Source organism: Carlito syrichta, unplaced genomic scaffold (assembly GCF_000164805.1).
Source record: "Carlito syrichta isolate Samal-C Ts95f unplaced genomic scaffold, Tarsius_syrichta-2.0.1 Scaffold316384, whole genome shotgun sequence".
Taxonomy (NCBI): domain Eukaryota; kingdom Metazoa; phylum Chordata; class Mammalia; order Primates; family Tarsiidae; genus Carlito; species Carlito syrichta.
This window is the reverse complement of record NW_007260480.1, coordinates 591,288-603,586: the sequence shown is the minus strand read 5'-3', so window position 1 is coordinate 603,586 and position 12,299 is coordinate 591,288. Positions and strand designations below refer to the sequence as shown.

At 39.2% G+C, this 12,299-nt stretch overlaps 1 protein-coding gene across 3 annotated transcripts in view; it reads left to right on the top strand.

Moving 5' to 3' along the window:
• HSPB11 (heat shock protein family B (small) member 11) overlaps positions 1–9,615 on the top strand; it is a 25,171-nt gene extending 15,556 nt beyond the window's left edge. For 2 of the 3 annotated variants that reach the window (XM_008074263.1, XM_008074264.1), the window contains exons 3-6: positions 3,232–3,338; positions 5,467–5,535; positions 6,921–6,964; positions 9,406–9,615. In XM_008074263.1, coding sequence (XP_008072454.1) covers positions 3,232–3,338; positions 5,467–5,535; positions 6,921–6,964; positions 9,406–9,519 — 334 coding nt within the window. In that variant the 3' untranslated portion in view covers positions 9,520–9,615. The remainder of the gene's footprint in view (positions 1–3,231; positions 3,339–5,466; positions 5,536–6,920; positions 6,965–9,405) is intronic. The other variant, XM_021707103.1, reaches the window with a different exon arrangement.
• Positions 9,616–12,299: the final 2,684 nt, after the last annotated feature.

The window sequence follows — 12,299 nt, the reverse complement described above, 5'->3', positions numbered from 1 at the left end:
CCACTTGGGTAGGCGAGACCTCATCTCTACAATAAATCAAAAAATTAGCCGGGAGTGGTAGCGCGCGCCTATAATTCTGGCTACTAGGAAGGCTGAGGCGGAAGGATCGCTGGAGCCCAGCAGGTTGAGGCTGCGGTGGCTGGGAGCGACCACTGTACTCCAGTCTGGGCGACAGAGTGAGATTCCAACTCTAAAAAAAAAAAAAAAAATAAATAAATAAATAAATAAATAAATAAATAAATCTCAATATATTTCAAAAGATCGAAATCTTAGTATATTCTCTGACCACCATGTAATTAAGTTAAAAATAGATAAAAATATATTTAGAAAATCTCCCAAATTAAACCTTACTCTTCTAAATACCCCACAGGTCAAAAAATAACTAATAAGGGATCTTAGAAAACTTTTTTTTCTTTTTTTTTTTTTGAGTAGGAATCTCATTCTGACACCCAGGCTGGCATGCTCATAGTCACTGCAGCCTCAACCTGCTGGGCTCAAGTGATCCTTCTGCCCCAGCCTTCCAAGTAGCTGGAACTACAGGCATGTGCCACCACACCCAGCTAATTTTTATTTATTTATTTATCGTAGAGATGAGGTCTTACCATGTTACTCAGGCTGGTCTTGAGCCCCTGGGTTCAGGCAATCCTCTTGCCTCTGCCTCCCAAAGTGCTGGGATTACAGGTGTGAGCCACCATGCCCAGCTTAGAAAACATTTGTAACTGAATGATATCAAAGATAAATCATATCCAAATACGTGGGATGCTGCTAAAGTAGTGCTTCAAGGGAAAGTTATGTCATAAATACTTACATTTAAAAAGAAGAATTTTTAAAACCAATAATTTAAATTTTCACTTCAGGAAGCTAGAAAAACAGGAGCAAATTCTAAACCCAAAGTAAGTAGAAGAAAATAAATAATAAAGATATAAGCAGGTCAGGCATGGTGGCTCACACGTGTAATCCCCATGCTTGGGGAGGCCAAGGTGGGAGGATTGCTTGAGGCCAGGAGTTCAAGACTAGCATGGACAATATAGCATGACACCTTGTCTCTACAAAATGTTTTTGTTTTTGTTTTTTAACATGTCTATAGTCCTAGCTACTCAGGAAGCTGGGGTAAGGATCACTTGAACTCAGGAAATCAAGTTCACAATGAGCAATGGGCCACTGCACTCCAGCCTGGGTAACAAAGCAAGACCCTGTCTCAAAATAAATAAACAAATAAATAATAAAGGTAAGAGCATAAATCAATACCATCGAAAACAGAGAATTATTAGAAAAATTGTTGAAGATAAAAGTTGACTATTTGAAAGAATTAATAAGAGTTGTAGCCCTCTAGCAAGATTAACCAAGAAAGAAATAGAGAGAATACAATTTATTAGAGACAGGAATGAAAGAAACAATATCATTACAGATTCTAAAAAAAATAAGTCAATATAAAGAACAAATTTAAGCTAGTAAATTTGACAGCTTAGACTAAATGGAGAGATTTCTTGAAAAACTCAGCCTATAAAAAGACACAAGATGAATTAGAAAATCTGAACAGCCTTGTATTTATTAAATTAAATTCTGTCAAATATTTAGAGAAGAAATACCAATCTTTCACAAACTCAAAAGTAGAGAAGGAAACCTTTCCCAAACTGTTTAATGAGAACAACATAATCCTGGTAGCAAAGCCTGACAAAGACATTAAAAGAAAGAAAATTGCCAGCAGGAATGTAAAATAGTACAGCCACTTTGGGAATGTGACAGTTTTTTATAAAGTTAAATATACTTCTACCCTATGACCCAGCAATTTCACACGTAGTAATTACCCAAGAGGAATAAAACCTGTTCACAAAAACACTTGTACAAGAATGTTTATAACAGCACATTTAAAATAGTCAAAAACTGGAAGCAATTCAAATATCCAACAAAAGGCCCAGTGAGGTCGCTCATGCCTGTAATCCTAGCACTTTGGGAGGCCGAGGCAAGAGGATCACTTAAGGCCAGGAATTTGAGACTGACCTGGGCAATATAGCAAGACACCGTCTCCATAAATAATTTAAAAATTAGCCAGGTGTGGTGGGTGTGTACTTGTAGTTCCAGTCTACTCAGGAGGCTGAGGCAGAATGATCAATTGAGCCCAGGAGTTCAAGGTTACAGTGAGCCATGATCACACCACTACATTCCATCATGGGTGACTGAGTGAGACCTTGTCTCCTGAAAAATTAAAGAAATTTTCAAAAACTTTAAGAATATCCAATAAAAATAACAAAAGAATGTATAAAAACTTTATGGCATAGTCCACTGGTGATAGAAATCAGAGCAATGATTGCCTAAGGAAGGTAGGAATTGTCTGGAAGAAAAAATAAGGGAAATTTCTGGAGTCATAAAAATGTCCTCTATCTTGATTGGGGTATTGGTTATATAAGCATTAAACATTTAAATATCCATTAAATTATGCACTTAAGGTAAATTTCACTGTGGGAGAATTTTACTTCCAAAAAAGAAGCTTATCTAGTTAAAATAGGAATGATGAATTTTGTAGTCAATACCATATACAGTATATACCATTTTATATATTACTTATAACTGAGTGCATGTTTTAATTTTTTTAACAAACATTTACCTACTATGGGTCAGCCATTGTAGTAGTTGTAGGGATGCAAAGATGAGTAAGAGAAAGTCACTGGGCTCAAAGAATTCAGCATAGCTGGAGCCGTAAGAACAAGAGATTAAGAGCCAGTGTGGAAGTAGAGGCTGAATGTGACATGTGTGCAGAGGAGGGAGGAAGTGATTCTGACTTGTTGAGAAATGGGACCAAACAGTGAATAAACTTTTGCAAGGGGAAGAAGGGTTTTCAGGTCTAGAAAACCTCATGAGCTAAGATCCAGAAGTGTAAGCTTGCATGACATGTTTGCAGAATTTTCAGTAGCTTTGTGTGGATACAATGATGAGGGAACATACTTTAATGATGGAACCAGAGTGTACAGTCTTAAATGCCATACTAAGAGTCTAGATTTACAGGCAATGAGGGACCACTGAAGCCTTTCAAACAGGAATGACATCAGTTCTATGTTTCTGTGTTTTAGAAAAGATTACCTGAAAGTAGTAAAGAAGAATGAAGGTTGTAGAGAAATTAGAGGCAGAATTAGCAATTAAGTCATTTATTTTTAAAAATAGGTATTCATTAGAATTGCATGATTAATCATTTCTATTTGGCTATTCCTATTTTTTTCTTTAAAATAACAATAGGAATCCAGAAACATTTTGGACCACTACAGGAATGTTTCCCCAGGAGTTCATTATTTGTTTCCACAAACATGTAAGGATTGAAAGACTTACAGTTCAAAGTTACTTTGGTAAGCAAGTCAGACATTAATTTTTTTTTTTTTTTGGTGCTCCATATGAGGCTCATACATTAATTTTCATCATCCTTTAATTTTTCCATAGTCATAAGACAAGTGTGTAGACTTCTGGCAAAACAGTAGTTTTTCTCTATAATGTGGAATCCAGTTTATTGCTGGGGTGAGAGGGTGGGGATTATGAGTTAACTGCCTTGAGCTCAATTAGCCTTTCTGAAATTGCAAATTTGAAACCCTTCCAAAGTGCATAATAATTACCATGCAATTTACTATGTGAAAGTCTTTGGCAAAAGGCCCTATTCTGGGCATAAAAAACTAGCTTGCCAGAACACTAGATTCTCTGATATCTTCATTCTAGATTCATGTGTCTGGAGTTGCATGTCCAATTCTTGCTGAAAGTCTGATAACCCTGATTATTCACATTGGATAGTTGCAACTCTTCTATTACTAATGGCATTTTCTGAGGGATTTAGGAGGAGAATCTCCCATTGTACTATCTTTTTTTTTTTGAGTCAGAATCTCACTCTGTCACTCTGGCTAGAGTGCAGTGGCATGCTCACGGCCACCCGAGTGTCGACCTGCTGGGCTCAGGCAATCCTTCCGCCTCAGTTTTCCAGGTAGCCAGAACTACAGGTGCGCACTAGCATGCCTGGCTAAGTTTTTGATCTACTGTAGAGATGAGGTCTCACCAAGTTGCCAGGGGTCTCACAAACCCCTGGACTCAGGCAGTCCTCTCACCTCAGCCTCCCAAAGTGCTGGGATTACAGGCTTGAGCCACCATGCTCAGCCTGGACTATTATTTTAATCCTGTCTGTATTTATTTAAGGACAAAATGTATCAGACAAAATCATGGTGAGAAACAGAACTCACCCTAGATGGTTCAAATGAAGAGACTTTATTGGTGAGGCTACTTACAAAATTATGGCCTAGATTAAGGGAACAAACAAATTATGGTAAGGACTTCAGAAACCAGTTATAGCAAGAAGCCATTCTGCTCCTGGGACAAGGGGAAAAAATAGTGCTATCAGAGCCCCGTGAAAACTGGAGCCTGTGCAAAAGGACCTGTGTGGCAGGAGCCATAGACTGTCAAAGATGTGGCACTGAAGCAGGGAGGGAATGGAGGTAAAACAGGCTGATCTCACTTCCCCACTGCCCTCCTGGTACCTCCCATTAGCCACATCCACTTAGATGCCAGTGGGAAAGTAGATACAGGTGACATAGTCCACAAAGGCCAGCCCCTCACAGCATGAACAGGACAAAGAGGGGAGGAATGGATCCGGAGTGGTACAGATGGGGTTGGGGACAGGGGGGAAAAAGCAGTACAGAAGGAATATGACAGCATTCTTTTTAAGCCTCTTCTGTCATTAATTGTAGAGACTCTGGAGTCAAACAGACTTAAAGTTTGGATTCTTGTTGTGGCACTTATTAGCTGTATAGAACACCTTGTCTGGCTTCTCTAAGCCTGTTTTCTCATCAGTAAAGTAGGTTAATAATACTTCTTTCATAATATTGTAGTCAAGAGTGAATTAATAAACATTCCTGACTCATCATAGATTCTCCATAAAGTTTTATGATCGAGACCACCAATAGTAGTATCACTTGTATAGAAAAAAATCTAAGTCCAAGCATGTGGCTCATGCCTGTAATCCCAGCACTTTGAGAAGCCAAGGCAGGAGAATTGCTTGGGAGCCCAGAGGTTTGAGACCAGTCTAAACAATATAGCAAGGCTGAGGCATAAAAATCACTTGAGCCCCGGAGATCAAGGCTGTGGTAAGCCATGATTGTGCCACTGTATTTCAGCCTGGGTGATAGAGACCCGACTTGGAAAAGAAAAAAGAAAAAAAAAATCTGGATACTCAATTCAAAAAAGCTCTACTAACTCTGTGTTATATGGTTGCAAACATTTGTTAAGATTACAGTTACACAAGACTGTTTTTTGCCATAGGGATTTATGGAAAAACACAGAGTAAGTAGCTTCCAGAACAGTTTTCTTGATCCCAATAATGTATGAAGTCCTACCAATGTCTGACAGTCTCAGGCAGTGTGAAAAAGAAATATAAGGACAACTGCATAGAATCAGGTAGATAATTAACCCTTTATTTATTTTGTTTATTTACAATGTCAGTACGGACCTTGAAGATTGAAAAGAGCACATCCAAAGAGCCAGTTGATTTTGAGCAATGGATTGAAAAAGGTATGTGTTTGTTTCATCATCATAAGGGTGTATATAATAGTTCTTTGACTCTTCATTTCCATTCTGGCTGCATTTTAGTGAAAAGAGATGACTTGAATGATTCTTGTGACAAATTTAGGGCCTAGAAAGACCCAGGTTTGAATACGGGACTGCTTCTTCACTCACTGTTTATGTAACTGTTTCTATGCTACTTAATTTTTCTGAGTTTCAGAATCCCTATCAGAAAAATGGAGATGATACATACCATTTAAGGTTTTCGTGAATGAGGGTGTGGCATATAATAGACAAAAAATAAATAAATATTAGTTTGTCATCTTCTTTCCTGAATGGTACTATTTAAATATCATCAGCAGAATGTATAGCCTCTACTTCAAGACAAACAAATTGCCTTCGTGTGTCTAATTTCCTTTCCCTTCCAAAATACTGTGACCATAATAGTAAAGGAATAAAAAGAGGCATAAGTCTACACAGACAAAAAATAAAAACAAAGAACCAGGAGACTAAAGCAAATGTGAGAGATCAGAATATATAATGATAGAGGGAAAGCAGATGGAGAGGTAGCTGAACAGACCAGGGTATAACCTAAGCTCCTGCCAAGCTGCATATCAGTGAGAAGCAACCCAGTTTGCCAGACAGAACTGCAGAAAGGTCTAGAACTTGAAGGCAGCAGGTGCCAGGGAAAGTATGAGTGAGACATGGACCAGAAAACAAGGGGGATTAGTTGAACGTTGACATACAGCGTGGCTAGACTCTAGGTACCTTCTTCTATCCCACAAAGCTAGGTGACCACTCCTTTCTCCTACAAACCACCACTACTGTCCTCAAGAGATATCTAGAAACATTGAATGTTGAAGCTGAGAAGACTAGGTATAGTAAAGAAAGTGAGTGAGACATGGGATTGGATGCAGGATATACATATTGAATAGTAAGAGCACCAGCCTCCTTCCTGTGATCTCTGTCACCCAGGCTAGACTACAGTGTTGTGAGCCTAGTTTGCTGCAGCCTCCCACTCCTGGGCTCAAGCGGTCTCCTGAGGAGTCAGGATTATAGGCATACACTACCTCATCCAGCTAATTTTTAAATTTTTGGTAGAGAGTCTTGTTATGTTTCCCAGGCTAGTCTCTAACTCCTGACCTCAAGCAATCCTCCACCTTGGCCTTCCAAAGTGCTGGGATTGCAGGCATGAGCCACTGTACCTGACTTTTTTTTTTTTTTTTTAACATTTTACATCAAATGTCTCTATACCAAATTTCAACACAGAAACACTGGTAATTCCTTTAAATCTGGTCTTAACCTTATAATTTACTTAGATATCATGTTTTGCTGGACATAAAATCAGTAGTTATCCTCATATTTTGAGCCTTAACTCATTTCTTGTGTTTTAGATTTGGTACACACAGAGGGGCAGCTTCAAAATGAAGAAATGGTGGTAAGTAAATGTGATTTTTAAAAATAAAAATTATCTTTGAAGAGCACCGTATATTTAGACTTTAAACCTATTTCCACCGTCATAGAGTTAATAAATATCCTTGTGGCATTATAAGGTTCAGTACCTAGTCAACTAACAGAGACGATTATTCTCAATAATAGAAGCTAAATGTAGCATTCATAAATAGCCTCTTATCCATCACAGAGGTGACAGCAAGGATAAAACAATTCTTTTGTTTGTTTTTGTTTTATTTTTCTCTGTCATTTATTTTGAAGTATTTATTTGTTTTGCTTTCTTTCATTGGGTTCTGTAGGCCTTCAGAACAGGAATCAAAAAAGCTCGAGATGCCAAAATTGGATGTTAATTTAAGCATGAAAGGACAAGGGAGATTCAGATAAGGGGAACTAGAGCATAGGATCAGCAACAAATAAGCCACAGAGAGATGAGGTGGAAAGAAAACCAGTATTTTTCGACAGCATTCCATTGGGCTTTGCCTGTCAAGTGAAATGAATGCGCGCTGGCGAGGAAGCTGCTGCCTCATCAGGAGCAGCTCTGTTCCTGCTAATTTGTCAGGCCTTGGCTTTAGACAGACACACAAAAGTAAAACAACTGAATGTGTATTTTAGGTGGTGCTGTTTGTTTAATTAAGGTTTCACTACATGAGGGTCCAGGTGGCACCCTGTCCATTAAGTTTATTTTTCACAACTTAGTGAAAGCAGCTGTTAAAATCAGTGTTTCAGAAGATTCTGTAGGAAGTGTTTGAATCCCATTAGTACTCTTATCTCCTACCAAAACTTACCCAGTAACTGGAGGCCAGTGGGATCCTGAGAAGTGATTAACCATGCTGAATTTTATCTTCCTATTTTTTCCACCCTTACCTAGTAAGTTATGATTAGAAAGCCTCTGCTTTCGTTTCAGGACTTACTGTGGATCAGGGAGGGTCTCAGCATTCTAGAGAATATGGAAAATAGTAAGGGAGAATGAGAGACTGGAAATCACCCATGATTTGGTGACCCTGTCACAGCAGCTTGTACTGTCCTTATTTTCATCGTTGTTGACCATGAATTGGAATAATAATATATGGACAAATATATGGACAATATATGGATATCATCGTTTTTTAGTTATCATATCACAGGCTTCATAATTATAATTTTTTTTTTTGAGTTGGAGTCTCACTCTGTTGCCCAGGCTGCAGTGCAGTGGCACTCTCACGGCCACCCCAGTGTTGACCTGCTGGGCTCCAGCAATCCTTCCACCTCAACCTCCAAGTAGTCTTAACTACAGGCGCACGCTACCATGCCCAGCTAATTTTTTATTTGTTTATTGTAGAGGCAAGGTCTCGCCAAGTTGCCCGGGCTGGTCACAAACCCGCAGGCTCAGGCAATCCACTTGCCTTGGCCTCCCAAAGTGCTGGGATTACCGGCTGAGCCACTGAGCCCAGCCCATAATTATAATTTTAAAATAATATTGCCTGTTGACATACATTTGAGCTAATTTTCTTTTTCCTCCCTCTGTCATGATAAGTAATACACAGAGGACGTGTTATGTATATTCCTTCTACCATAACCTTCACCTTTATTATTTTCTAAGATTGAATTTCAATGAATATAGTTACTGAGTACAAAGGTATAAACATATTTATAACTTTCAAGATATATTAGGCGAGGCGCAGTGGCTCACGCCTGTAATCCCAGCATTTCAGGAGGCCGAGGCAAGAGGATTGCCTGAGCTCAGGGCCTTGAGACTAGCCTGAGCAACACGGCAAGACCTCGTCTCTACAGTAAATCAAAAAATCAGCCAGGCGCGGTGGCGCATGCCTGTGGTTCCAGCTATTTAGAAGGCTGAGGCAAAAGGATTGCCTGAGCCCAGCAGGTCGAGGCTGTGGTGGCCACGCACGAGCAGCGTGCCACTGCACTCCAGCCTGGGTAACAGAGTGAGACTCCGACTTTAATATATATATATAGGCTTTTTGCTTTCCAGAGAAATTATATAAATGTAAAAGTATAGTTATGCATCAGGGTAGTATATTCTGAGTCAACATTAACCAAAGGAAACCTCTCATAAACAAAACTTCAGAAAGACATTTTTAAAAATGTAAAAGTATAGTTATGCATCAGGGTAGTATATTCTGAGGCAACATTAACTAAAGGAAACTCTCATAAACAAAACTTCAGAAAGACACTTTAAAAAATTGATCAGGAATGTGTAGTTGCAATGTTTAGCTTCACTTGCTGTTTTACCAAACCGAGACTGATATTTGACTCATATGCACCAGAACTGCTATTATGTGTGGCTGGCCTCACTTCTGAATAGTACATCTCCTATACCGTTGTATATTTAGAATGTCACTCTTACATCAGATCCTTTCTTCTGCTGACTGCTTGTTAACAGTTAACTAAGATTGCTAAAAGCTTCTATGTTGATTTTTTTCCCTACAGGTACGTGATGGCTCTGCCACTTACTTGAGATTCATTATTATATCAGCCTTTGATCATTTTGCTTCTGTGCATAGCATTTCTGCAGAGGGAATAGTAATCTCAAATCTTTCTTAGTGATTATAACAAAATGCTCTTGCATGATTTTTTAATGATATATTTATTTAAACATGAAGTTGTCACTGATATACTTTATTAAAAGGATTTGTATCATTCTGTTTCCATTTTTATTATGTTCTCTTCAATATTTTGGATAAAGGAATTCTGGTTTTATCAGTCGACTGAACTGGCTACCATGGAGGAAGCTTTGACTTCAGTATATAGCTTAATCAAGGAAGTGACTATACATGAAATTTAACAGATAATACATTGTATCCCTACAGTATCCAGTATGGTGCTCTTCGGATCTCAGAGCATTAATTTTTCAACTTATTGATTGATTTTTGCAAAGGGCTAAGAGAACGATATGGACAGTAAACAGAGTTCAGAGAAGGGAAAGTATTTATGGGAAGGTTTCACTGAGGTTGTGGAACCTGAGCTGGGTCCTGTAAAACAAGTCATTTTCTTTTTTCTTTTAATTTTATTTGTTCTGACTTGAAAACTTTAGAGAAGAGTTAAGAAACACATAATCTCACTTCCCAAAGATAACCATTGTTGTTATTATTTTATATTTTTTGATATTTCAGGGAGAGAAGGAACAAAGTGGGATAGACTGAATGGAAGTAAGACTTCTCTGAATATATCTTATTGTATAGTTTTGACTTTGGAAACATAAATAACCATCAATAGCCAAAAATTAAATTGAAAAGCAATTCTAGGATATCAAAAACAAAAAGAAATGCCTGAACCTATTATTACAAATTGGTAAAATAAACACATAGAAAAAGATTATTATTTTAAGTGGCATAGTTTTTTTGTCTACACAATGTGTATTAGTTTCTTAGGGCTGCTATGACAAAGGATCTTAAACTTGGTGACTTCAAACAAAGAAATTGGTGTTGGCAGGGTTGATTCCTCTGGAGGCTCTGAGAGAGGATCTGTCCCGGGCCTTTCTTTGAGCTTCTGGCGTTGCAGGCAGTCCTTAGCATTCTGATCTTTGTCTCCATCATCACATGGTATTCTCTCTGTGTATCTTTGCATCATCTTCCCCCTGTACATACCTATGTCTGTGTGTCATCTCCTGTTTTTATGAGGACACCAGTCATATTGAATTAAGGGCCCACCCTACTACAATAGGACCTCATCTCGACTAGTTACGTCTGCAGTGATGCAATGCCCTACTTCCAAGTAAAGTCACATTCACCAGTACTAGCGGTTAAGTCTCCAACATATCTTTTTTGGCAGGACACAATTCAACCCACAGCACAGACTTAGTGGAATATATTTGTAATGGTTAATTTTATGTATTGACTTGGCTGAGCCACAGTAACAAAGTATTTGGTCAAAAATTATACTGGGTGTTTCTGTGAGGGTGTTTTGTAGATGAGGTAAACATTTAAATCAATAAACTTTGAATAAAGCAGATTGCTCTCTATACTGTGGATGGGCCTCATCTAATCAATTGAAGGTCTTAATCCTGACAAAAATTGACCTCCCCTGGGCAAGAAGGAATTCTGCCAGCAGATCACCTTCAGACTTAAACTGCAACATGAACTCTTCCCTGAGTCTCCAGCCTGCCAACCTAGTCTGTAGATTTTGAGCTTGCCAACCTCCATTATCACATGACTCAATTCCTTGAAATAAATCACACCCCCATACACAAACACACACCCCCTATTGGTTTTGTTCAAAACTATTTTAATATCTTCTATGTTGTAGGATAATGCAAATAAGTTATGTTAATGTGGTTAGAAGTCAAGATTATAGTTTATAAGAAATGAGTTTCATATATATGCTGGGTACAGTGGCTCACTCCTGTAATCGTAGCACTTTGGGAGGCCAGTGTGAGAGGATTGTTTAAGCCCAGGAGTTTGAGACCAGCCTAGGCAACATAGCAAGACCTCATTTCTACAACATTCAAACAATGAGTTGGGCATGGTGGCATGCATCTGTCATCTCAGCTACTCAGAAGGCTGAGGTGGAAGGACCCTCTGAGCCCAGAAGGTTGAAGCTGTGGTGAGCTGTGATCGTGCCACTGCCCTCCAGCCTGGGTGACAGAATGAGACCCTGACTCAAAAAAAAAAAAAGAGATACACATAAAACTGAAGAAATTAAGTAAATTCCTCTATGTTTTAGTTTTAATTGAAAATATCAATATAAACTCTCTCTCTCTCTCTCTCTCTCTCTCTTTCTCTCTCTCTTATTTTTCTTTTGGAGTCAGAGTCTCAGTCTATCACCTAGGCTGGAGTGCAGTGGCATGCTCATGGCCACTGCAGCCTTGACCTGCTGGGCTCAGGCAATCTTTTCACCTCAGCTTTCCAAGTAGCTAGAACTACAGGCATATGCAACCATGCCCAGCTAATTTTTTGATTTATTGTAGGGATGAAGTCTCACCAGTTTGCCCAGGCTGATCTTGCACCCATGGGCTCAGGTAATCCTCTCACTTCTGCCTTCCAAAGTGTTGGGATTACAGGTGTGAGCCACCACTCCCGGCCATAAACTCTCTCTCTCTTTTTTTTTTTTTTTTTTTGAGTTGGAGTCTCACTCTGTCACCCAGACTGGAGTGCAGTGGCCACTTTCGGCTACCGCAGCTTCGCCTGCTGGGCTCCGGCGATCCTTCCGCCTCAGTCTTCCGAGTAGCCAGAATTACAGGCATGCGCTACCACGCCCAGCTGAATTTTTGATTTATTGTAGAGATGAGATCTCGCTGCCCAGGTGGGTCTCGAACCCGCGGGCTCAGGCAATCCACTCACCTCAGCCTCCCAAAGGCGCGGGATTACAGGCTGAGCCACCGAGCC